The 23,787-nt window shown below is 60.5% G+C and overlaps 1 protein-coding gene across 4 annotated transcripts in view; it reads left to right on the top strand.

The window, feature by feature from the left end:
* Nucleotides 1-1,801: 1,801 nt before the first annotated feature.
* Nucleotides 1,802-23,787, top strand: part of NR5A2 (nuclear receptor subfamily 5 group A member 2) — a 59,700-nt gene continuing 37,714 nt past the window's right edge. Inside the window, exons 1-5 of one of the 4 annotated variants that reach the window (XM_036355161.1) lie at nt 1,802-1,996; nt 10,009-10,148; nt 13,665-13,783; nt 15,408-15,549; nt 18,595-19,247. In XM_036355161.1, coding sequence (XP_036211054.1) covers nt 1,935-1,996; nt 10,009-10,148; nt 13,665-13,783; nt 15,408-15,549; nt 18,595-19,247 — 1,116 coding nt within the window. In that variant the 5' untranslated portion in view covers nt 1,802-1,934. Of the gene's footprint in view, nt 1,999-9,414; nt 10,149-12,576; nt 12,721-13,664; nt 13,784-15,407; nt 15,550-18,594; nt 19,248-23,787 lie in introns of those variants that run through there. The other 3 variants (XM_036355158.1, XM_036355157.1, XM_036355160.1) reach the window with 3 other exon arrangements.

Here is a 23,787-nt window from a genome sequence, read left to right as displayed (position 1 = left end):
ACCCCGCGTCATCAGAAGAAAGCATGACATGCGGTCGTTTTTCACTCATCTACGAAGAGGAAGAGGGTCGGTGCGAACCGCTCTCTCATCCGAGACCTGCCGTGGGGAGCCAGGCAGTGTCGGTGACGGAGACAAAATATAGAAAAGGAGACTCAAAATCCCACGGGGGGGGGGGGGGCGGGTGTCCCTCAGACCCACGGCGCACGGCCACGCGGGCTTTCAGTGGCGTCTATGTGCGTAGTAAACACTTCCGGTCAGAACATGAGGCACACTCTCTCTATCTTCTCATTTCTTTCTAAAAATTAGAAAACAAAAACAAAAAAACACTGGCCCTAACTGGTTTGGCTCAGTGGATAGAGCGCCGGCCTGCGGACTGAAGGGTCCCGGGTTCGATTCCGGTCAAGGGCATGTGCCTTGGTTGCGGGCACATCCCCAGTAGGAGATGCGCAGGAGGCAGCTGATCGATGTTTCTCTCTCGTTGATGTTTCTAACTCTCTATCCCTCTCCCTTCCTCTCTGTAAAAAAATCAATAAAATATATTATTTTAAAAAAGCACTATTGGAATCCATAATTTTTGTCATTTTTATTACAAAGAAGTTAAGGCGTAAAGAAGCCAAGCATGATTTTGCCCTGAGTGGGGGCCGAGCCTGGACAGGAGCCGATAACTTTCTGGTTTCAGATTTCACACTTTATCGTAAAATGTATATATTTTATTGATTTCAGAGAGGAGGAGAGAGGGAGAGAGAGAGAAACATCCATGATGAGCGAGACTCATGGATCGGCTGCCTCCTGCACGCCCCCGACTGGGGATGGAGTCCCCAACCTGGGCCTGTGCCCTGACCGGGAATCAAACCATGACTTCCTGGTTCCTAGGTCCACGCTCAGCCACTGAGCCACGCCGGCCGGGCCAGGGAGGCCCATTTTTAAACAACCTTGACATTTGTGTCACGGGATGAAAAGCCATACGAGCCACCGAATAGCCGGCAGCTCCCATGCTAGGCATGCAGCTCACCTCGGAACAGGAGCCCGGTGGACGGAAGCCCGGCCTCGCTTGGCTATTACGGAACCTGAGTCACTCGTCCAGCATGAACCTCAGAGGAGAAGGGTCCCTCGACCGGGGGCAAAGCGCTAGGCGGGCCTTTCCCTCCCCCGAGCAGGAGAGGAACAAGTTCAGGTTCACCCCTGGGCTAAGTGGGCCTGTCAGTCCGTGCACTACACTCAGGACTGACACCTGCAGCCCCGGGACGCCTCCCAGGGCCCAAGTGTCAATCATATCTCCAGGTCTCACTGCAGGCATGCATATCTGCCGGCGTTATCGTCCGCAATGCATCTGCCGGGGTCAGAGAGCTACCCACCCCGCCACCCCCACGCCCCCCACGCACAGAGGTGATGCCATCCAGGGCCAGCATCAGAAGCCCCGCTGAGTGAGCGGGTTGAAGCCGGTGGGGAGTTTTACCCGCGGGGGTCTCCTGAGCCTCCCCTCGGGGTCCCGCATAGCACCGCTCCTCTCCCGGGTTAATCATTTCCCGGCCATTATCTACCAGGAGTTCTTATCTCTTTCCCTGTCACTTTATAACAGGGTCCTCTTATCAGCCGGCACGGAGTCAGGTGGCCGCTCGGAGCCAATGAGAAGTCCCCCTGCTTCTGATTAGACCCCGTCCTGAAACTGGCTCCCTGGTTTACAGCAGGTCACGAATGATGGAAAAAGTACAGAGTCCAGGGGAAGGCTGGCTCCGGATGTTCTGAATTCTGGGATTTTTTTTTTTTTAATTTGATTTTTTTTTTTTTTTTTTGCCTTTTTCATCACTTTCACTCCGGGTCGCCGTGGCCCGCCGTGTTCTCCCCCCAAGGCTACACCGTGGGACACGCGTGTCTTTTCTGCTGCTCAATGGTTTCTGCTTTAAGCCAAAGGGCGGCCTGTCATTTCCCTGAGGATGTCTTCCAGCTCGGACCCTGGGGACTCGCAAGACTCCCTGAAGCATGGACGTGTGCCTGTGGGTGAGTAGGCCTCGCTCTGTCTGTCACCCGTGTAGGGTTCCGCTCTTAGAGGAACGCACGTCACTTACTCTCACGGATGTAGTTGGTGTGATAAGTCACTGCTTTTTCCTGTTGTCTTCATCCAGGGCACATCAGCCCGTGTATCTACCACCCATTTATCTTCCCCGAAGTGCAAAAAAAACCAAGTGGATATTTCAAATATTATTTTATTTTTATATCCACTGTTTTTTTTTGGAGATCATTCTATTAGCCTCAAACCAGCCGGGGAGGAAATGTATCCATGTCACCCCTAACCGTTTCTGATCATTTCATTTTTTTCATCCGAAATAACAAGGTGAAATGGGAACAACTCGAAACAAAGTAACCATATGGCGTGATCCGTCCGCGATCACACCGCACCTGACCCGAGAGCTTTCAAACGCCTGTGCGGTTTCAAGCCACAGCACAGTGGGGCCGCTCATTCATTGCCCACACTGTAAAAAGAAAAAATGTTTTTCTGGCAAATAAAACTCATGCAAAAAAAAAAAAAAAATCCTATTATCCTTAGTTACGGATTAGAAGGGAAAGGGGGCTGTCTTGTTTTTCTAACGAGGAGTCAGTGCAGAAAGCTCATTTTCACTTAAAGAGAGAGAGTCACAAACTTGATGTCACAGCAAGAATGCAGCCAATTAATCCTGAAAGAAAAGGGGGAAAAAGGGCCCGGGGGAGGTGGGTCCGGAGTCTGTCATGACTGATTTCTTGGGAGTCTGTCTGCCTTCCTGTCCCGAGATGGTGAGGCCCGAGCCGTTCCCGCAGCCCTTTGCTGGGCTTTCGGGGTCGGGGGGGCGGGGGATGGGGGTGTCCCCGCGGACGCCAAGGCCCGTCCTGAGCGCGGAGTCCCAGATCCCGTGGGGCGAGGAGGAACCTCAAGGCTGGGCCTCGGCTGGGCTCTGCCCCCGGCTGGCGAGGTGACCAGCTGACCCCGCTGCCTGCAGTGATTGCTTCTTTTATGGGCTCACTACACCCTAAAGCGGGGCAATTGAGGAAATGGTTCCCGAGCACAAGGCGCCCTGCCCCGGCGAGAAAGGGCACCGGGACTGGCACGCGGGGCGCACGGGGGTGGACGGCCCTGCGGAGCCAGGAGGACGGGGGCGCGAAATGATTCCGAAGCGGTTTTTGTGGGTTTGTGTTTTGGGGTTTTTTTTTTTTTTGCCGGCGACACGTCCCTCGAGGCGGCAGCCGCCAGGGGCGCAGCGCGGACTGGGCGTCGGGGGCGCGCTCAGCGGGGGACGCACGGGGACGCGCGCACGGGCCAGGGCGCACGGGGACGCGCGCGCGCTCGGGGTGGGACCTGGCACCGCACCCGCCGATCGCCCCGCGCGGCGCTCGGAGCTCGCGTGGATTAGACAGGGCCAGGAGTGGGAGCAGGCGCGCGTGCATTGCCCTCTGCTCCCGCGGGCCGCGCGGGGCTGTGGGGGTCGGTCCGGAGCGCCTGCAACCCTTGCCCGTGGGCTGGGACCCTGCCGGATGTCTGCCTACCGGGAGGGACGGCTTGGGACTGAGCCTCCGTAACCTTCCACCTGCCCAGGCGCCTCCCTGCGCCGGAACCCGGGGCCCGGGGTGGGGACAAAATTCCAGGCAGTTTTGGGGTCAAGGAGACCTCTTTCTGATCTTGTGCACAGCCACCAGCCCATCCGGCCCAGCCCCCCCCCCCACCCCCCCATCCCTGGTGTCACAGCCCCACGGTTGGCCGTGACACGCCCCTGAAGGCGGCATCTTACCCAAAGGGCAGCCTGAGAGGAAGATGGAACCGGGTGGAGCCATCAGACAGAACAGCTGAGTCCCAGGGGCTGACCCCATCCCCAAGGCTCCACCCACAGTTGGGACCAGTCACTTTTCTGTCCCTGCTCCTGAGAAGCCGGGAGAGGTTTGTGCAGGAAGGTGGAACAGGCTTGGCGATGCTTTCTCTCTTGCCCCCTCCGCCCAGACTCCAAGTCTAGGGTAACCTTGGGTTCCGCGTTGAACTTGAGCTGAGCCGGAGAAGGGCCTGGGAAGGCTCCAACCTGGAGGCCGAGCCCTCCCCCCCCCCCCCCCCCCCCCCTGCCAACAGGGCCGGGGATGCTCCCCCAACTCAGAGCCAACCTCAGGATGAAGCCACTTCTTTGGGTTGCACGTCCTCACCCTTCACCTTCTTGGAACAAAAGTCTCTCTGAGCCCTGGCTCGTTTGGCTCAGTGGATAGAGCATGCGCCTGCGGGCTGCAGGGTCCTGGGTTCAAATCTGGTCAAGAGCACATGCCCAGGTTGCAGGCTCGATCCCTGGTCCTGGTCGGGTCGCGAGCGGAGTGTCTCTCTCACATCCATGTTTCTCTTGGTCTCGCCCCCTCCCTTCCACGCTCTCTAAAATTCAATGGGAAAAGTACCCTCCGGTGAGGATTAACGACAACAGAAAACCTCTCCGACAAATCCAGTTAGCTTCAGGGAGCTTCAGGAGTTTGGGGGGCGGGCACTGTGGTTGGGGAGCCCCCCCTCCCAGGAGGTGAAATGCGCTGGGGGAGCGTGAGTAAGCCTGGGAGGGCCTTCGCACTGAATGAAGGTGAAGGTCACCGGACACATTCCTGGAGGCTGCGTCTTTCTTAGACTTTCGGGAAGCTGTTAGGTGTGTTTTTGTGTGATTGATAAGAAGAAACACTGAACTTTTCATCTTTAAATAATCTGGATACAGAGCAGTTTGAGGAGCAGTTTCAGCTGCGTCTGATGTCATTGGTCCACCTTTTCAGCTGCGGGTGACGTCATTGGTCCAGTTTCCGCTGCGGCTGACGTCATTGGTCCACAGTTTCCGCTGCGGCTGATGTCATTGGTCCACAGTTTCAGCTGCGGCTGATGTCATTGGTCCACAGTTTCAGCTGCGGCTGACGTCATTGGTCCACAGTTTCAGCTGCGGCTGACGTCATTGGTCCACAGTTCCAGCTGCGGCTGACGTCATTGGTCCACAGTTCCAGCTGCGGCTGACGTAATTGGTCCACAGTTCCAGCTGCGGCTGACGTCATTGGTCCACAGTCCCAGCTACGGGTGACGCCATTGGTCCGTGAGGACTGCGTGGGAACACTCACCTCAGCAGGGACCTTGGCATCTTTGGTGACTGATTTCCTTACAGAGAGATGAGTTTGGGGGACAATGAGGGGGGAGGTGGAGAGAAGCAAAGGAGAGCTGGCCTGTACCCAGAGCTGCCTTCCTGGCTCCGTCTGGCCCATCGCTACAGTTGACTTGTCAACCCCCTTTTGCTGGTGAAAATAGCGCCCGCGAGGCCCAGCGGCTTACCCGCGGCCCCTCAGCTTGTCGGGGGAGTGAACTGGACACCGAAGCCAGGACCGTGGTTCCGAACCCAGAAACCCACGCTGGATCCCGGGGGGAGGGAGGGAGGGACTCCTCGCCCTGGCTGATATGAAGGAGTGAGGCTGTAAACCAGTGGGTGGCTTCAGCCTTTCTTCAGAACGGCATTTGGGGATTAGGGACGATGGGAAGTGAGACTTAGATCTGGGTAGACCTCAGGCGGGCTCCAGGGTGGGGCCGGGGGGATGGAGTCTGGATGAAGTTATCCTTTATATGTTTTCATTGATTTCAGAGAGGAGGAGGGAGAGGGCGAGAGAGAGAAACATCAATGAGGGAAAATCAAGGATCAGCTGCCTCCTGCAGGCCCCTCACTGGGGAGTGAGCCAGCAAGCCCGGCTTGTGACCCTGACCTGACTAGAACCCGGGACCCTTCAGTCTGCAGTCTGCAGGCCGACACTCTATCCACTGAGCTAAACCGGCCAGGGCGACAGTGAACCTTGAAAGAGAGAGAGAAAGAGAGCTGCAGAAGGCCGCAGCTTGGGCCAAACTCCCAAACCTCACCCTTCCCTCCGGGCAGGAGTGGGAGGTGGCCTGGGGGAGGGGTTCCTGGAGCCTGGGTGGTGGGGTCACCTCGCGTTCCGCCCCACCCCAGCCCCCCCTCCCCCAGGTACCACCACAGCCCCTGGTGCCCTAAGAGCAGAAAGAGATACATTGTTTCTAAACAAGGCCGTTCTCACCACCCACCTTCATCCCTTCAAAGCCTCAGCTGATACAATGTTTCCAAGTCTTTACTTAAAACCCAGTGCCCGGGATTCAGGATTCGGGGCGCGGAGCCTGGGCGCGCGGCTGGGGGCGGGGGGCGGGCTCGGGTTCGGGCTGAACTTCACTTTCCAAGCGAGGCCCAGCGCCTCTGCTGGGCTTTTCCAGTGGACGGGGCGGGGTCACGGTGGCCCGTGGCCATGGGGCTGGTAGGCGACCTCTTCTGGAGCCTCTTTCTAGAGATTTTTTCTGAAGAAGAAAGTTCCCTCTGGGGCTGAGAAGTAGGCCCGCGCCGGGAGGAAAGGAATTCCTTCTTCTGGTTTCTTCAAAACACCAAAACGCAGGCTGCAGGAGGCCTGAGACATGGTTTCCAAGGATGCAGATTTGCGAGTGTGGAGGGGGGAGGGGGGACCTTGCCAGGCTCCCCACCCCCGAGCCCCCAGGCGCGCGGGAGGCGGGCAGTGCGTCCCCCACTCCGGCCTCCGGGACCTGCGCTGGTCAGACCCAGGAACCGTGAACTAAGTCCGAGGGCCCTGGCGTGGGGTCCCTGTGCAGCCGGCCGCGTGGAGCTGGGGTCAAGGGCAGGTTGCTTGGGGCGCTGCGGGCGGGAGGAGGCCAGGGGTGGTCCCGGCGGAGGTGAGGAGGGTGCCTGACCCCTGGGCTGCAGCCCGCGCGCGCGGGTGCACGGGGCACGCGGCCCGCAGCGCTGAGCTGCGCGGGAGGAAGCCTGCCAGGACCGCGCCTCCCCGCTCCTCAAGGCTGCGGGGCCTCCCCGAGCCATCAGCCTTTGTAATTGCAACCGTCAATCAGCGCTCGCAGGCAGCGGGACCCGCAAGGATGCGCCCCGGAGGCCCGTCACGTCGGGAAAGATGCGGGGGGCGCGGGGATGGGGAGGCAGGGAGGGCAGGGAGGGGAGTTCGCCCCAGGCCCGGGGTAGCGCAGGGAGGAGACGCAGAAGCGGTGACAGTTCCCGGAGCCGGTGGGCGGGGGCCCGGCGGGGGGTGGGGTTCTGCCCGCCCCGGCATTGGTCTTTCCAAAGGAGTCGGTGCGTCTGCGGGTCAGTCCCAAACGCGCCAGCCTCGGCACGCAGACCGCACGGGCCCGGTTCTCGGTTCGGCGGCCTCCCCGTTCCACTGTGGCCTTCGCCCCGGGGACCCCCGCCCCCGCAGGTGACCGGCTGTCCTGGAGAGGGGGTCCTGGAGACGCCGGACGCCTCCCAGGCCAGGCGGGGGCGGGGGCGGGGGAGGCAGGGTGGGGAGGCAGCGGCTTTGCAGGGTCGAGGGACAGGCGTGAGCAGTCAGGACGGGGGGTGGGCAGAGGGACTCCTGGGGGCGCCCTCCTCCGCTTGCGCCCCGGGACTGGGAGAAGGTGAGTGCGCCCTCGCCTCTTCTCTGCGAAGCAACCCAGTGGGAGACGCACCATTTGGGGGTCCTGGGGGGAGGGGGGCTGCAGGGGATGGAGTCTGTGGTTCTCAGAACAGCAAGTTTCTCCCCGCGCCCCTCCTGCGCCTTCTTGCCCCGGAGTCTTTGTCTTTTTAACATATTTCTATTGATTTCGGAGAGGAAGGGAGAGGGAGGGAGAGAGAGAAACAACCCCGATGAGAAAGAATCCTTGATCGGCTGCCTCCTCCTGCACGCCCCCTACTGGGGACCCGGCCCACCACCCTGTGACCTTCAGGTTCCTAGGTCAAAGTTCAACCCCTGAGCCACACCTGGCGGGGTTAGGCACGTTCTTCACTCACTACTGCTGCTGACAGTGGGCTGCTAGGGTCGCCTGAGACCACCAGGAACATCTGAGCGTCTTCATGGTCCCGAATTTTGGCAACTCCAGCCCATTCCCCTTGCAAACTAGTGGCCAGGCCCCCTCCACCACCCCCCCCTCCACCACCACCCAGATTACATGTTTCTATGAAACCTGAGACTTCAATGGCTTAGGGACAAGTCAGTGCAGAGAGCCACGCATCTGGGTGGCCGGGTGGGGTAGGGGTGAGCACCCTGTTCCTATCAAAGTAGATGGTGCAGAGCAGTGAGTGGCGTAGACCTCAGCTCCCCTTCTGCCCCCCCCCCCCCCAGGCAGGTGGGGAGCCCTTTGAATGGGTGGTCTCTATGGCCATTCGTTTAGAATCCATTCAGGTCTTTTGAAACTCAAATCCGCCCCCTGTTGCCTGGACTCTGGTGACGACCTGGCCTCGCCTCCGTGCAGACACCATTGAGGCATCTCACCCGGAGTCGGAAACAGGAGGAAAATGCCTTTCATCTCCTTGGGGTGAGATTTGATAACTTGTAAGGAGCGGCTGGGCCCGTGGCCAGGGAGACGGCCTAGGGGGGTGGGTCTTTGCAACTTTGTAGCAAGTGGGGGGCCTCCTGGCCTAGTGCGCTGGTCCCACCAGAGACACCAGAACGAACAAGGAAAGTCCCTCCTGGCCCGCGAGGCTCAGGGGTTGAGTGTCCAGCGTCCACCCATGAACCAAGAGGTCAGGGTTCGATTCCCGGTCAGGGCACAGGCCCGGGTTGCAGGCTCCATCCCCAGCGTGGGGCGCGCAGGAGGCAGCCGATCCACAATCCTCTCTCATCATGGATGCTTCCATCTCTCTCTCTCCCTTCCTCTCTGAAATCAATTTTTAAAAAAAATACTTTCAGAAAATTAAAGAAAAAGTCAAGTCCAGACCGAGGAGTGCGCTCCGCCTGGAACGCACCCAGTTCCCCGAAACTTAGGACGCCCGTCGCCACGATCGTCTGGGGTTGGGGAGGGGAGAGGGGCGTCTTTAAGCGACGGAGGGACTGGAAGGAGAGGAGAGGCGCGCAGCTGCTCCTCCAATTCCCCGCAAGTGAGTGAACTCTCGGCGAGGAGGCCGTCCCCGGGCCTGGGCGCGCCTGGGGCTCGGGGAGCGGAGCCGCCAGACCCCGCTTCCAAAAGGGCGGGTAACTGACTTCCACCCCTTCCACCAGGTGCTGGCAATGGGCGTGTAGGCTCCGCCCGGCTCAGCCCCTCGCCGGCTGCACACGCCTGGGCGCACCCGCCACCCCCCCACCCACCCCTCCCACCCCCTCTCCCCGGCCGCCTGCCCTGGGCTCGCGGACGCCGCCGCCCCAGCTCCAGCCGCCGCCGCGCTCAGGCAGAGGTCGCCGCTCGCCCGCGTAAGACCCGGAAGCCTCCGCGTCCCCCGCCCCAGGCCAGGGCGCGGGGGGACGGGAGGGGGCGAGGCGCGGGGGGCAGAGGTGGGGGCGGGCGCGGGGACCGGGGCGTGTGCGCCGCCTCCTCATTGGCTGGCGCCTGGGGTCCGATCGGAGTCCGGAACCCGCGTCCCTGGTCGCTGTCATCAGCCCTCAGCCCAGCCGGCCCGGCCCTGGCCCCACTCACCTCGCGTGTCCGCTGGTCCCTCTCCCCTGCGGCACCGTCCGCCTCGGGGCGGCCCCGGGACCCGCCGGAGGCGGGCAGGAGGCGGGCGAGCGGGGCTGCAACTTCACGCTCCTCACTTGTGACCGCTCGCGCCCGGGAGCCGGAGGGGCAGGGCGGAGAGGGGCGGAGGGGAGCGGAGAGGCGAGCGCCGGAGTCCCCGCCGAGCCGGAGCCCGCGGCGCACGGAGGCGGGAGTCGCCCAGCCGTCCCGCCGCTGCGACCGCCGCCCCGCCGCCGCGGAGGCTCCTGTGCCCGGCCGCCGGCGCCCCGAGCTCGGCTGGTCGGGATCCGCGCCCCGGTCGCTGCGCCCTCGCCGCCGCCGCCGCCTCCGCCCTCGCGGAGCCGAGCCCGCGCGCGCCCGGCCGCCGTCTCCCCGCCTCTCCCGCCTCTGCCTCCTCCTCGCGGCTCGGGGGCGGCTGCGGGCGGCGGGGAGCCGGGGCGCCGGGGTCCGGACTCGCAGCCCCGGAGGCGGCGGAGGCGAGCGGACCCCTCCGGACGCCCCCGCCCGCTGCCCGCCGGCCCCGGCCCTGCGCGGCGGCGCCCGGGTGCGGGGCTGCCAGACCCTCGCCCAGCGCCGAGCCCCGCGCGCGGCCGCCCGGTCATGCTGCCCAAAGTGGAGACGGAGGCGCTGGGACTGGCGCGGTCGCATGGGGACCAGGGGCAGATGCCGGACGCCATGCAAGGTAAGCGGGCTCCTGCGGCCACGGCGCCCCGGCTCCCCGCGCCTGGGGTGACCGGTCCCGGGCGCGCGCGGGCGTCAGGCCGCCTCCCCAGCCGCCAAAGTTTATGGCTCTGGACCCAGGCGAGGCGGCCGCTGGCCAAGCTGTGCCCCCCGGGCCGCTCGGTTCTCCTGGAGAAGAGAGAAGCTTCGCGCTCTCCGGCCAACGAGCGGCGGCTGCGGGCTGACGGCGGCGGCGGGGGGAGGAGGGTCCCATCGGAAGCCGAGCCGGTTCCCAGTCCCCGGGACCGTGGGGAGGAACCCGCGCGCTCAGGTGGAGAACACTGTGCGCAGGAAAGGCCCCGCGGAAGGAGCAGGGGACCCCGCGAGGCTTGTCTTAGGGGGTAGAATGCAGATGGGCGCCCCCAGGCCCAGGTGCGCGCCCCGGGAACTGGGCACGTGGAGAAGAGCGGGCAGAGCTGCGGGAGCCAACGCAGCCGCAGCCCCATGCTCTGCGCGGGTCCTGCCCCGGGACGGGGGCTGGTGGGGGGGGGGGTTGGGATTGGGGTCGGGGGGAGGGAGACCGCATAGCTTCGCCCCTCGCCGCAGCCCGGAGCGGGGCACAGGGGGTCCTGCGGGGGCTCCCCGGCTCCGGGCGCCAACAGAAACAGTGCCTCCCGCGGGCCGACTCCCAAGTCGCCAGGCCGCTCCGGCGCGCAGAGCCCGGGAGAAGTTGCCGCGGCCCCGGGCGCGGAGGGAACAATGCGAGGAAGAGCCGCGGCGCCCCTCCATCCTCGCCCCTTCCCGCGCGCGGATGTGCGGGCCGGCGACCCAGCGCGCTTCCTGCCGCCCGGGCTGAGCGGGCGGGAAGGGCCGGGCGGGACCCGGAGCGGAGTTCAGCGCGGGTTGGCGCTGCGCTCGGCCTCGGGGCCTGACGGTGCCCGGCCGCGCGGGGGGGACGGGGTGGCGGCGAGGCGGGCGGCGGGCCTGGGGATGAGGACGCCCCGCGACCCGGGTGTCTCCGACCCTCCAGGGAGCGCTGCGGGCTCCCCGGGGCGAGGACTCTGAGACCGGCTGATGGGTGGGCTGCAGGGGGACGCGTTTGGCCCAAAGAGGCCTCTCCTGCTGGTTTCTGGGGTCCCCGCTGGGTGGGGAAGTAGGGGCGCGGCGAAGGCGACCTGGGGACCCTCTGGGCGCCCGCGGGGCCCGCGCCATTCTCGGGGCCCAAAGGGAAGTTCCTGCTCCGGGTCCCGGCCTGGTGCGTCCCCGGGGGACCCGCGGAGACGCCGGAGCCCGCGGCCCGGGAGGCGGGGAAGGGGCTGCGGAGAGACCGGAGGGAAACGAGAGGGGCGCCCTCGGTAGAAAGTTCGCTGCCCGGCGCCCGGGACTCCGGAAGCGCCGCCGGGCGCGCGCTCAGCCCCGGGCTCCTCCGAAGCAGCCGGGGACGCGCCGCTCCGTCCGAGAGAAGCTTTGGGGACGGGGAGCCCCAGCCCCACGTTCGATCTCTGGTCTCGGCCGGGAATGCGCCACAGCCCGACCCGCGGGGAGAGCCGGCTGCCGGGTCCCCAGCCAGCGCCGCGCTCGCGCTCAACTCGGGGACCTTCTCCACGGGCGTCCGAGGCCCCGCCGTGGCCTCCGCTCGTTCACGATGGGGACTCCGGGGCCCCGACGGACTCCCTTCCCCGAGTAACCGGCGGGGGCCGCACCCGAGACGCCCACGGGCGGCCCCGCGTCGCGGGCACAGCGGCGGCTCCATCCGTGCGGCCTCCACGTTTGCGTTTCCTAAGGAGGTCCCCGCCCCCGCCCCGGCCTCCTCGGTGCAGGATCCCCGGGTCCCCGGGACCCCGCGGCCTCCCTGCACCCCGGAGGCGCGAAGTCGGAGTTCACTTTGTTGGCGGTTGGGGAGCTAGAAAGGACAGACTGGGGACAGCACCGTCTCCTCCCGTCCCCAAAACACGCCTCGAGCTGGGCACGAGCTGCAGGAGAGACGGGGCCACAGGCCTCCAGCCTCCCCAAACCCCCAGGCCCTCAAAACCGAGGCGGGGCCCTGAGGGAACCCCTTCCCCCCAATCCGCTCCCAAACTCTGCCTGCCTCGGGGTTTGGCCCCAGTGCCGGGCGCCCCGCCACCAGCGCCGCAGGGACACCCCCTCCCCGAGGCCCTTTCCTGAGCCCGCAGACTCCTTACAGGAATTTTGAAAAGAACTTTACTTAAAAGGGAGAGAGAAAAAAACACACACCAAGAGCAAGTCCCCGGCCGGGAAGCCACTGGTGACAGAGCGGCCAGTTCTCTGGGACGCGGGGCGCCTACTCCTCCTTCCTTTTTGGTAAACAAATCAGGGAACTTCTGCTCGCTCCCCGGCTCCCCATCCCCCCTCCTCCCCGCCCCCCGCAAACGCCACTGATTAACTTAAAACAAACGGAGCGGGTGTTTGCGTGCCGGTGGCGGCGGAGGTTGAGCAACCGGCGAAAGGAAAGGCGAGTGCGCCCCGGGGGTTCACAGGCCGCTGCCCGAGCGCGCGCGCAGTGGCCGGGCTGCGCGACCCGTCCGTGTCCCCCGGCCGCGTGGACGTGGAGTCCCGGGAAGGGACCGGACCAGGTACCATCTGGGACCCCTCGGGCCATTGCCCTTCCGCACACGGACCTCGCTCCACGCGGGACGCTCGCTCGCTCGGCGGGGGCCGCGTCCCGGGAAGGCGGGCCCCCATCTCCGCCGGGCGGCCCGATTGGGGTTGAACTTCAACCGGGGCGATCTCGGGGCGATGATGGGAAAACCTGCGAAGTTCTTACAGGACTTGGCGACGCCGCCAACGTGTCCTGGGTCTCTTTTCCTCTTTTGTGACATTGTTTCCTCCCGGGCGTCTTCCCTTTTTTTTTTTTCCTTTTTCACTTTCACAGGCGGGCGGGTTTGCAAAAGTGCGGAGATGAAACCAAGTATCCGGATCGAGAGAGACAGAGAGATCTCTTTCGCTTCCTCGCCCAGCCTGGAGCCTGGGGAGCCTTGGGGAGCCCTGGGGAGCCCGGGGATGGGGCTGGAGTGTCTGGGCCAAGGGCCTGGTCCCGGTGGCCGCCCCACCCCGCGAGGTGCTGGCTGCAAACTTCCTCCAAGAGCGAGAGGCGGGGGTGTGTGGGGTGTGCTTGCCTCTGGCCCCCGGGCAAAGGTGGCCTGTTTGGGACTTTGAAAGGAGTTTCAAAGAAATCCGACGTGGTTTCTGCTGGCGGCGCCCGCTCCCACTGGGATCGGTGGCTTTGCGGGCTTGTGTGCACCGGGGGCCAGTGCATGTGTGTTTCACAGAAGACTTGGGAGCTATTTTTTAAATTTTAAAAAAAATATATATATATGCATATATTTTTAAAAAGATGCCTGGCTTTCTCGCGGTAGTGCTCTAAAGAACTCCTGAGCACAACCCAAGTATTTTTTACTTTTTCTCTTTCCTGGTGGACTTTGCCCACCCGCGGAGCCTTTCCCTGCGGGGATGGAAGGCGGCGGCCTGGGAAACTCACCGGGGGCCTGTGTGTCTCTTTCTGCCTCTTCTTTCCCAGTGTCTCAGTTTAAGATGGTGAATTACTCCTACGACGAGGACCTGGAGGAGCTGTGCCCCGTCTGCGGAGACAAAGTGTCCGGCTACCACTACGGGCTGCTCACCTGTGAGAGCTGCAAGGTGAGTTCGCGGGGGCGGTCACCTGAGATGAGAAACGGGGACCTTCTGAGCCCAAACCAGCCCCGGGGTGACTTCTTCAGGCGACCTGGAGCCAGGCTGCCTTTTTTTATATTTTTATGTTTATTTTAAGACTCAATTTAAAAAAAAAAAAAACAAGAGAGAGAGAGAGACCGTCCTAGGGAGAGGATTCTTAGAAATATGTGTCTCCTTTAATTCAAAGGGCAAAGAAATGGATGGTGTTTAGAAAACTTTGCCAGTCTCATGGCTTTCAGATAGTTTATGACGTCGCGGTAGGAAGCCTTCTATCTCTAACAGCCCCCAAATATTGATTCCGCGTGACTTATCTATATTTAAGGCATCGCTGTTCTCCGGAGGAGCCGTGACAAAGAGGCTCCCAAATACCTTGCCACTTTCGAGTCCCCCCCCACCGCCCTGCAGGGCCAGGCATTCATTACCCACCGACATAAAAGTCTACATCCCCAGCCTGATTTACTCCCGAAATAATTGTGGGGATTCCTGGGAATTTATATCGCGAGGAACAACACAGGCCAGGTCTTCTCGTTCCCGATAGAGTTGTTTTCATAAATATAGGGCCCCATTCAAATGGGAGGAAGGCGCAGGCCCCATGCATCACGTTGTTGCTAATATCAGTGAGAGGGGAGGGCTTGTCGCAGACCTTTTCTCTATGTTCCCAGTCAATGTGATGGTAGGCGCTGTTTTCCAACTTTTCTTTATTTTTTTTTTTTTTTAAAGCAGAAAGCTGGGTACAATGACTTCAGCCCCTGCCAGTAAAAAAAAAAACAAAAACCCTTGCTTCTCTGTCACAAAGTAAAAATTGTTTCACTTTATGGCCGGGAGGATAAACAGAGAGACCAAAGCCACCTGGTCGCACGGTTGCTATGTTATCGAGCCACCGCACTTGGCCGTTCGATTAACTTTTTGAGTGAAACCCCAGGGAAACACATACTCTTGTGTGGAACCTTGGGTCTCTGCTCTGTGCGCTTTCCCATTAGTTTCACTTTTTTCCTTTCTTTCTTTCTTTTCTTTTCTTTTTTTTTAACAGAGTTCTCATACTGGAACGCATTCCAGGGGAATTAGGAACGTTTCCCCATTTTTACTCTTCAAATCCTTTTGCTTTTAACGACCTCATGTTGACATTCGCAGGAGATCTGAGACCTTCTGCTAGTCAGGTTTTCCACTGGCTTTTTTTTTTTTTTTTTTTTTTTTGCAGTAGTTTGTCCCTGAAATTGTATCAGACGCCCGAAGACCCTCTCTCTGGACTTGAAGGGTGTGGGGTGTGGGGTGTGGGGGAGGAGAGAAGCACAGGTCTCTATAGGAGGTGTTTTTCTCTGAAACGTTGAGGTGCAATGGTGTGTATGGAGCCGAATCTCCCCCAAGACTGGCTGTCATGCTTCAGGAATAGGACCGTGGGGCCGGCGGGGTCTCCTGGGCCTGGTGGGGAGGACGGGCCTCGTGAAACTGGCAAAGAAAAACCACAGCCCCTCAGAAGGGCTCTCGTGGCACAGTGAGAGGATGGGCTGTGGAGTCCCTGCCCGAGAAGCCACGGGAGAGACGGGTGGGCGGCGGGTGTATAACGTGTCTCCCTGTGTCCTCTGTCTTCCAGGGGTTTTTTAAGCGGACGGTCCAGAACAACAAGAGGTACACGTGTATCGAGAACCAGAGCTGTCAGATTGACAAAACCCAGAGGAAGCGCTGTCCCTACTGTCGGTTCCAGAAATGCCTTAGCGTGGGGATGAAGCTGGAAGGTAAGGCCCCTCGCCACGCACGCCGCTGCCCGTGAACGCCCGCGGGGCCTCGCGTGTAACGCAACCTTGTGCTTCTACCAGAGGAACGTGATTCTCCTGGTCTTTTAGCGCCGCGGACGGGGGTGTCCGACTTTACGTTTCGTCCGCTTTACGGACAGCCTGTGTTCCGTTACAGCCCTTGTCAAGTCCCCCAAGGGAAAAAATGTTCATATCAGAGTTGTGGGCCTCGCCCCTCCTCGCCATTTTGTTGTTGTTGTTGTCAGTTTGGGGGGTAGCTGCATTGGACCCTCAAAATAAAAACAGGGTAGATGAAAGCGAGACTCAAGCCATTCAACTGAGAACAAATAAAAATAAGGTGGGACAAAAAATCCTTTTTTTAAAGTTTTCAAATCAGAATGCCCCAGTCAAAGTTTGATTGGATTTTTTTTTCTAAATATGTTTTTATTGATTTCGGAGAGGAAGGGAGAAGGAGAGAGAGAAACATCCATGATGAGAGAGAATCATGGATCAGCTGCGTCCTGCACGCCCCCCACTGGGGACCAAGCCCGCAACCTGGGCATGTGCCCTGACCGGGAAGCCAGCCGTGACCTCCTGGTTCATAGGTCAGCTCTCAACCACTGAGCCACGGCGGCCAGAATGGAATTTTTTTTTTTAATAGTCTTGCTTGTCATAAGTGTAACAATTGATTACATGATTCCCAAGCAGGGATTAAACCCTTTACTTGTCAAAAGAGCTTTCTCCGGGAGGGTGTCGTTTGGGATAGTGTGGGAAAGCACTTTTTAAAATTAAGAGAATGGCCCTGGCCGGTGTGGCTCAGTGGATGGAGCCTTGGCCTGCGGACTCAAGGGTCCCAGGTTCGATTCCGGTCAAGGGCATGTACCTTGGTTGCGGGCACATCCCCATGTAGGGGGTGTGCAGGGAGGCAGCTGATCGATGCTTCTCTCTCATCGATGTTTCTAACTATCCCTCTCCCTTCCTCTCTGTAAAAAATCAATAAAATATATATTTTTTTTAAATTAAGAGAATGAGGAGCCTGCAAGATGAAATTTTTTTTTGAAGTTGAGAAGCAGGAAACGTGAAAAAGAACGAGCTCACAGACAGGAGACAGGAGCCTGCTTTCTTAAAAGCCACGTTAAACTTTACGTCGAGAGAGAGCGGAGACGGGCTGACTGTGCGCACATTGGCAGGCGGCAGGGTTAACCTGAGGCCGCGACTCATGACGTGTAATTCACGGACGCGGTGACCTGTCGCTGGTCTTCAGACGGTCGCCTGCTGACGTTCTCAGGTGAAGCAGCAACGAGCCGTCCGTATCCCCGGCATCTGCCAAGCACTAGTGTTTTTGTGCTTTTTTTTAAAAGAAAATGGGTTTTTTTAAATAGATTTTTAGAGGGAGAAGGAGAGAGAGAGAGAAGCATCCATGTGAGAATGAAACATGCATCCACCGGCTGCCTCCTGCATGCCCCCCCACTGGGGACGGACCCCGCAACCTGGGCCTGTGCCCCGACCGGGAATCGAACCGTGACCTCCTGGTTCAGAGGTCGGCACTCAACCCCTGAGCCACGCCGGCTGGCTGTTTTTCTTAACAAAAGAAACAGGTTGCATTTCTTTCCCTGGAAGCGTTTGTTTTCTTCACTGTAAGTCACTCGGCCGCCCACCGTCCCTTCCTACCAGGGCGACGGAACCGCTGAATATTGAGCCAACTCTCACCCCCATGAAAACCTCTATTGTCTCGTGTTGTGGTCCGGACACCCAGCGTTCGCCATACATTTTTAATGCTGGACTAATCCTAGGATGAAAAGCTCAAAAAACGTAACCTCCGGCCACGGCCACATGTCCCAGGCTGTCAGGGTGGCTGGCTTCTGCCGGGGGCCTGGGGAGAACGGCTCACTTATTCGACGACGACGACCTGGCCCCAGACTCCACCCAGCGCCGGGACTGGGGGGGAGGGAGGCTGTCTGGACAGCGTCTGAAACGAATCGGCTTCCATTCGGCCCAGTTTTGCTAAAACTAAGAAACAATGGCCCGTGGCGATCTGATGTGCGTTCATCGAGTCCGGGTGGAAATCATTTTTTTTTTTTTTTTTTTTTCCCTAAGGAAAGGACGTCCCCAACCATTTTTGCAGCAACTTGGGCCAGCGTGGCTTAGGAGCAGGACGATGCTCTAAAAGCAAACAGTCACAGGTTAATGTAGAAGTGGGTCGTCGGATACTTTGTTGCCATCGGCAGCTTGGGATTCTGTAAAGAGCAACAATGTAACCGGCACGAGAGACGCCGATCCTCTTAGTAGAAACACGGACGCTCCTTGGAGGGATACAGTGTCCTGTGTGTGTGGCCACAATTAGGAAACCTCCCCCGTCCACCGAAGGGAGAGATTTTTATTTTTTTTATTTATTTATTTTTCTGATGAAAAACACACGGGGAGGAAACAATTCATGAATAATGAGGACAGGGCTTTTTGGGGAAATAGTTGAGGACTAATGTAAGAACAGAAACGCACATACTACTTCTGGTCCATTGCCCGTATTTCTAAATAGTTGTCAATCTAGGGAGTGCTAATAGCTTACATCTTTATTTTTTTTTTAATTCTTTTATTTATGGGTTTTGAGAGAGAGGGAGAGGGAGAGAAAGAGAGAGAGACATTGATTTGTAGTTCCACTTATTTACGCATTGTTTGGTGGATTCTTTTTTCTTTTGTAAATATATTTTCATTGATTTCAGAGAGGAAGGAGGAGAGGGGGAGAGAGAGGCATCAGTGATGAACGAGAACCATGGATCGGCTGCCTCCTGCGGGCCCCACACCAGGGATCAAGCCTGCAACCCGGGCACGTGCCCTTGACCGGAATCGAACCCGGGACCCTTCAGTCCGCAGGCCGACGCTCTGCCCACTGAGCCACACCGGCCGGGGCTCACGGGTTGATTCTTGTCTGTGCCCCGCAAGGCAGCAGCAGCCTGCGAGGTGACGAGCCCACAGCCTTGACCTGTTGGGACGATGCCGGGGGCCTGATCACTTCCGTCTTAACTCACACCCCGACTTCCTCTCCCCCAGCGGTCAGGGCCGACCGGATGCGCGGAGGGAGGAATAAATTCGGGCCCATGTACAAGCGGGACCGCGCCCTGAAGCAGCAGAAGAAGGCCCTCATCCGCGCGAACGGACTGAAGCTGGAGGCCATGTCCCAGGTGATCCAGGCGATGCCCCCTGAGCTGAGCATCACCTCCGCCATCCAGAACATGCACTCGGCCTCCAAGGGCCTCCCCCTGAGCCACGCCGCCCTGCCGCCCACGGACTACGACCGGAGCCCCTTCGTCACCTCCCCCATCAGCATGGCCATGCCCCCGCCCCACGGCAGCAGCCTGCCAGGCTACCAGCCCTACGGCCCCTTCCCCAGCCGGGCCATCAAATCTGAGTACCCCGACCCCTACACCAGCTCGCCCGAGTCCCTCATGGGCTACCCCTACATGGACGGCTACCAGACCAGCTCCCCGGCCAGCGTCCCGCACCTGATCCTGGAACTGCTCAAGTGCGAGCCCGACGAGCCGCAGGTCCAGGCCAAGATCATGGCGTACCTGCAGCAGGAGCAGGCCAGCCGGGGCAAGCATGAAAAGCTGAGCACCTTCGGGCTCATGTGCAAGATGGCAGACCAGACGCTCTTCTCCATCGTCGAGTGGGCCCGGAGCAGCGTCTTCTTCCGGGAGCTTAAGGTACGTCCGTCCGTCCGTCCGTCCGGGCTGACCGCTCCTTCCCGGAGCCCCGGCCCTCCCCGCATGGGCGCAGCCCTGCCGCCCTGGCACGCGGGGTTGCTCTGTTCCGGTTCTGTCTTATCGCCGCCTGCTCTGCGCGGGGCACGGAGCCGCCGGGGGGCTTCTGTGACTTTGTGGGGCTCCTCGTTGGTGGGGATGGCGTTTAAGGCCACGCATAGGAAACGGGGGTTCGTCTTTATTCGGGATCCTCTCTAACTCAGAGGTTTTGTGGCTGGACGCGTGCGGTCAACTCAAACGGTGCCATGGTCAACTTTTCAAAAGAGAATTGCCAAGTCGAGCGCTCTTACAATAGGACCAGCTCCACATTGGGGGAGGGGAGGGGAGGGGGCGGGGAGCCAACATCCCGTGCTGTTTACACCCTAAAGAATGCAGATGCCACAGGGGCTGGAGGACCCAGTCGGTATTTATGGCCTGTTTACCTGGACTTGGGGCTGGTGAGGACTTTGCTTTTGGAGCAAACCCCACGGGGAGGTTCGCTGTGTTTGCAGGGGGGAGGGGGGTTGGGGGGGGCAGCCGCGAGGGCCCGTCTACTTGGCTGGGGCCCCCGGGCCTCCCAGCCTATGTCTGCGCTGAGGCTAATGGATTGCTACATTATAAACACGGGGCCTGTTTGCCTAAGGATCTCTGTGTAACGACGTAATTATTTTATTTCCTGCGGCTGAAGCCGGGGCTCACAGGGGAGCGTTCTGTGGGCCACGGCCACCCAGCCCCACCCGGCTTCCTTCTGGGGTTTTGCAACACAAAAGCGGGTCCTGGCTGTGATGGCCGAGTGTGCCTGTGACACCAACATCGCCTTCCTTTCGCCGGCCTGGGCGGGGGCGCGCCTGCTGGGGGGGGGTGGCAGGTCACCTGGGACGTGGGGGGGTTGGGGGGGGATTTTCACACCCACGAGGGGACCGCAGAAAGCAGACTTCCCGAGAAAGGGTTTCTTCTGTTAGAAATGGTCCGTGGAGAAGGACGAGGGGCCCTGAGGACCCCACGGTGGGAAACAGTGTTTCCACGTCGGCCCCACGCCCCTCTGGACTTTGTGCGTGGAAACAGGCGTTGTCTGGCCCTGGCCGGTGTTGCTCAGTGGTTAGAGCGTCGGCCCACGGACTGAGGGGTCCCGGGTTCGATTCCGGTCAAGGGCAGGGACCTCCGGTGCAGGCTCGATGCCTGGCCCTGGGTGTGGGGTGCGTGCGGGGGGCGGGGGGGGGCAACCCATCGACGTGTCTCTCTCACACAGATGTCTCTCTCTCTCTCTCTCTGTCTCTCCCCGTCCCTTCCACTCTCTCTACAAATCAGTGGAACATGGCCTCACGGGGTGTTTTCCTTGCCAACGGCACCCGCCTGGTGTCCTCACGGTTACACCTCCGCCTTTAGGAGGACGGGCGAGGCCTCTGACGGTGAAAGGGGAAATGACACTTTCAGATGCAGAGAAAGGCCAGGGAATGGGCCTGGGTTTGAATTGCATCTTCGCCGATCGATGCCCGATGCCCGTGGGCCTGGGCGGGGGCGTCCGTCTCTCTGGAAGGTGCGGTTTTTTCCATCTGTAGAATCGCGAGTGTGGACCCAGGATCAAACCCTGACCTCCTGGTGCCTCGGTCGACGCTCAGCCACTGAGCCACGCCAGCCGAGCCACAGAAATACGCTCGCCTCCAGGAAAAGCCATGCCCGAGGCCCCTGTCCCCAGCTGGGCGCTGAGAAACAATGTTGCACGTGCTTTGGGGAGTGTGACTATGTAACAAACACTCGCTACCCCTGCTCCCGAGCACAGCCCGGCAGGGAGAGGGGCTCCCAGGCGGGGAGAAGGGCTGCCCAGCAGGGAGAGGGGCTCCCCAGGAAGAGGGGCTCCCAGGCATGGAGAGGGGCTGCCAGGCAGGGAGAGGGGCTCCCCGGCAGGAAGAGGGGCTCCCAGGCATGGAGAGGGGCTGCCAGGCAGGGAGAGGGGCTCCCCGGCAGGGAGAGGGGCTCCCAGGCAGGGAGAAGGGCTGCCCGGCAGGGAGAGGGGCTCCCAGGCATGGAGAAGGGCTGCCCGGCAGGGAGAGGGGCTCCCAGGCATGGAGAAGGGCTGCCCGGCAGGGAGAGGGGCTCCCAGGCGGGGAGAAGGGCTGCCCGGCAGGGAGAGGGGCTCCCCAGGAAGAGGGGCTCCCAGGCAGGGAGAGGGGCTGCCAGGCAGGGAGAGGGGCTCCCAGGCGGGGAGAGGGGCTCCCAGGCAGGAAGAGGGGCTGCCAGGCAGGGAGAGGGGCTCCCCGGCAGGAAGAGGGGCTCCCAGGCATGGAGAAGGGCTGCCCGGCAGGGAGAGGGGCTCCCAGGCAGGGAGAGGGGCTGCCAGGCAGGGAGAGGGGCTGCCCGGCAGGGAGTGGGGCTGCCAGGCAGGGAGAGGGGCTGCCAGGCAGGGAGAGGGGCTGCCCGGCAGGGAGAGGGGCTGCCAGGCAGGAAGAGGGGCTCCCAGGCAGGGAGAGGGGCTGCCAGGCAGGGAGAGGGGCTGCCCGGCAGGGAGAGGGGCTGCCAGGCAGGGAGAGGGGCTCCCCGGCAGGGAGAGGGGCTGCCCGGCGGGGAGAGGGGCGTCAGATGAATGCGGAGTTGAGTAAGACGAAGTATTTCCTCTCACGGATGGTCTGAGAAGACAGTTTCATAAATAACTATATATGTATTTTTTTAAAAAAAAGAGATACAGGTGCTGAAACTGTATTTCACAAATCCTCGGGGTTAGAAAGCGTGCATCTGGGTTTTCTGTTTAAAACGGGGCTGTGGGGAGGGGCGTGCACACGGAGCCACGGGGGGGGGGGGGGTGCCGTGGGAAAGCTGGGAGCCGGCTCTTTCTCTCCAGCGTTCTCTGCCTCCCCGTGGCTGGAGCCTCCGAGATGCGTTTATAGGGCACGCGGGTTAATCTTTGGCTAAAACGTAAACACCTTTGGGAAGGACGTAGTCAAGCCTCATTCATCACCGGTGCCCTTGTGTGGTGCCTGGACCTGTCTTCCGTGGGGTTTGAAACGCTAAGGCTGCCAGGTTCGATTCCGGTCAAGGGCACAGGCCCGGGTGGCGGGCTCCATCCTCACTTGGGGGGGGGGGGGGGGCGTGCGGGGGGCAGCCGATCCATGGTTCTCTCTCATCGTGGGTGTTTCTCTCTCCCCCTCTCCCTCTCCCTTCCTCTCTGAAAGCAATAAAGACATAAAATTAAAATAAATGAGTAATAAATAAATAACAGGCCAAGGTAAAGCCAAGCCATTGGTGGCTCCTATGGGGGGGGGGGGGGGTAAGGGCGGGCAGGCAAGGAAGGTGACCTTGACCTTGGTCCCGTGGGCTCTCCTTGAAAGAAGGGACTCCACGGGGGCCTTTTTTCAGAGGAGGAAACGGAGAATTCGGAACAGCTTAGAGTTAAATATAGAGCGAGGGGGTGGCTTTCCGGCTCCGAGGAATTCCTTTTCCTTTTGTTTATAAAGTGACTTTGTCAGAAAGCAGAGCGGGGCCTTCGGGGCTGGGGTCCTTCTCCGCGGCCGGGCCTTTGGGGGCGGTTTTACTGGGACCTGCCGGGGGGACAGGATTTTGCACCAGAACTTGGGGAACCAGGACGGCTCTCTCTCTCTCTCTCTCTCTCTCAGCCAGTTTCCTGGTACATGACCTTCTCCTCCCTGTTATGCGCTTGGACACTTGCTATTACATTCTGCTAGAGCAGCGGTTCTCAACCTGTGGGTCGCGACCCCTTCGGGGGCCGAACGACCCTTTCACAGGGGTCGCCTAAGACCATCGGAAAGCACGTCTATAATTACATATTGTTTTTGTGATGAATCACGATGCTTTCATGATGTTCCATTTGTCACAATGAAAATACATCCTGCCTATCAGGTATTGACATGATGATGCATAACAGTAGCAACATGACAGTGATGAAGTAGCCACGAAAATAATGTTATGGTTGGGGGTCCCCACAACATGAGGAACCGTATGAAAGGGCCTCGGCATGAGGAAGGTTGAGAACCACTGTGCTAGAGTCTGATTTATTTCACATTTTTTAAAAAAAATGTCTGGTTCTGACCCACTAAATTGATTTGACGAATCCCCCCCCCCCGCCCCCCCCCCCCCCCCCCGCACCCTAGTCCAGCTCCTGTAAGAGGCCGCCGCCTCCTCCTGGCCAGGCCTCCAAGACACCCCTCCCCACCCCCCCACTAATGAACCTGCTGCTTCCGTTTGATCTCCTAATGAGTCCGGGGGTCCTGGGAGGGTTCTGGGAACCGAGCGAGGAGAACTTCCCCTGGGTGAGCGGTTCTGGTACGTGGAGGAATCAAAATAAAAACCAGGAGATTAATCCTGTCTGAGACGCCGGGCCCGCGTTTCTGTAGAAAGCAGGTCTGAGGCGCGGAGGTGGTGCCCGAGGAATTCAGCCAGGCTCCCAGCCCGGCTCGCTAAGTCGGGAGGGGGGGGGGAAGAATGGGGGGCGGGGGGGGCAAGGAAACCCCCTTTTCCCTGGTCCTTTAGAGAAGCTTTCCGAGCAGAGTTT

The sequence above is a fragment of the Myotis myotis genome, unplaced genomic scaffold, assembly GCF_014108235.1.
Source record: "Myotis myotis isolate mMyoMyo1 unplaced genomic scaffold, mMyoMyo1.p scaffold_m19_p_21, whole genome shotgun sequence".
Taxonomy (NCBI): Eukaryota; Metazoa; Chordata; class Mammalia; order Chiroptera; family Vespertilionidae; genus Myotis; species Myotis myotis.
This window is presented reverse-complemented; position numbering and strand designations above follow the sequence as displayed.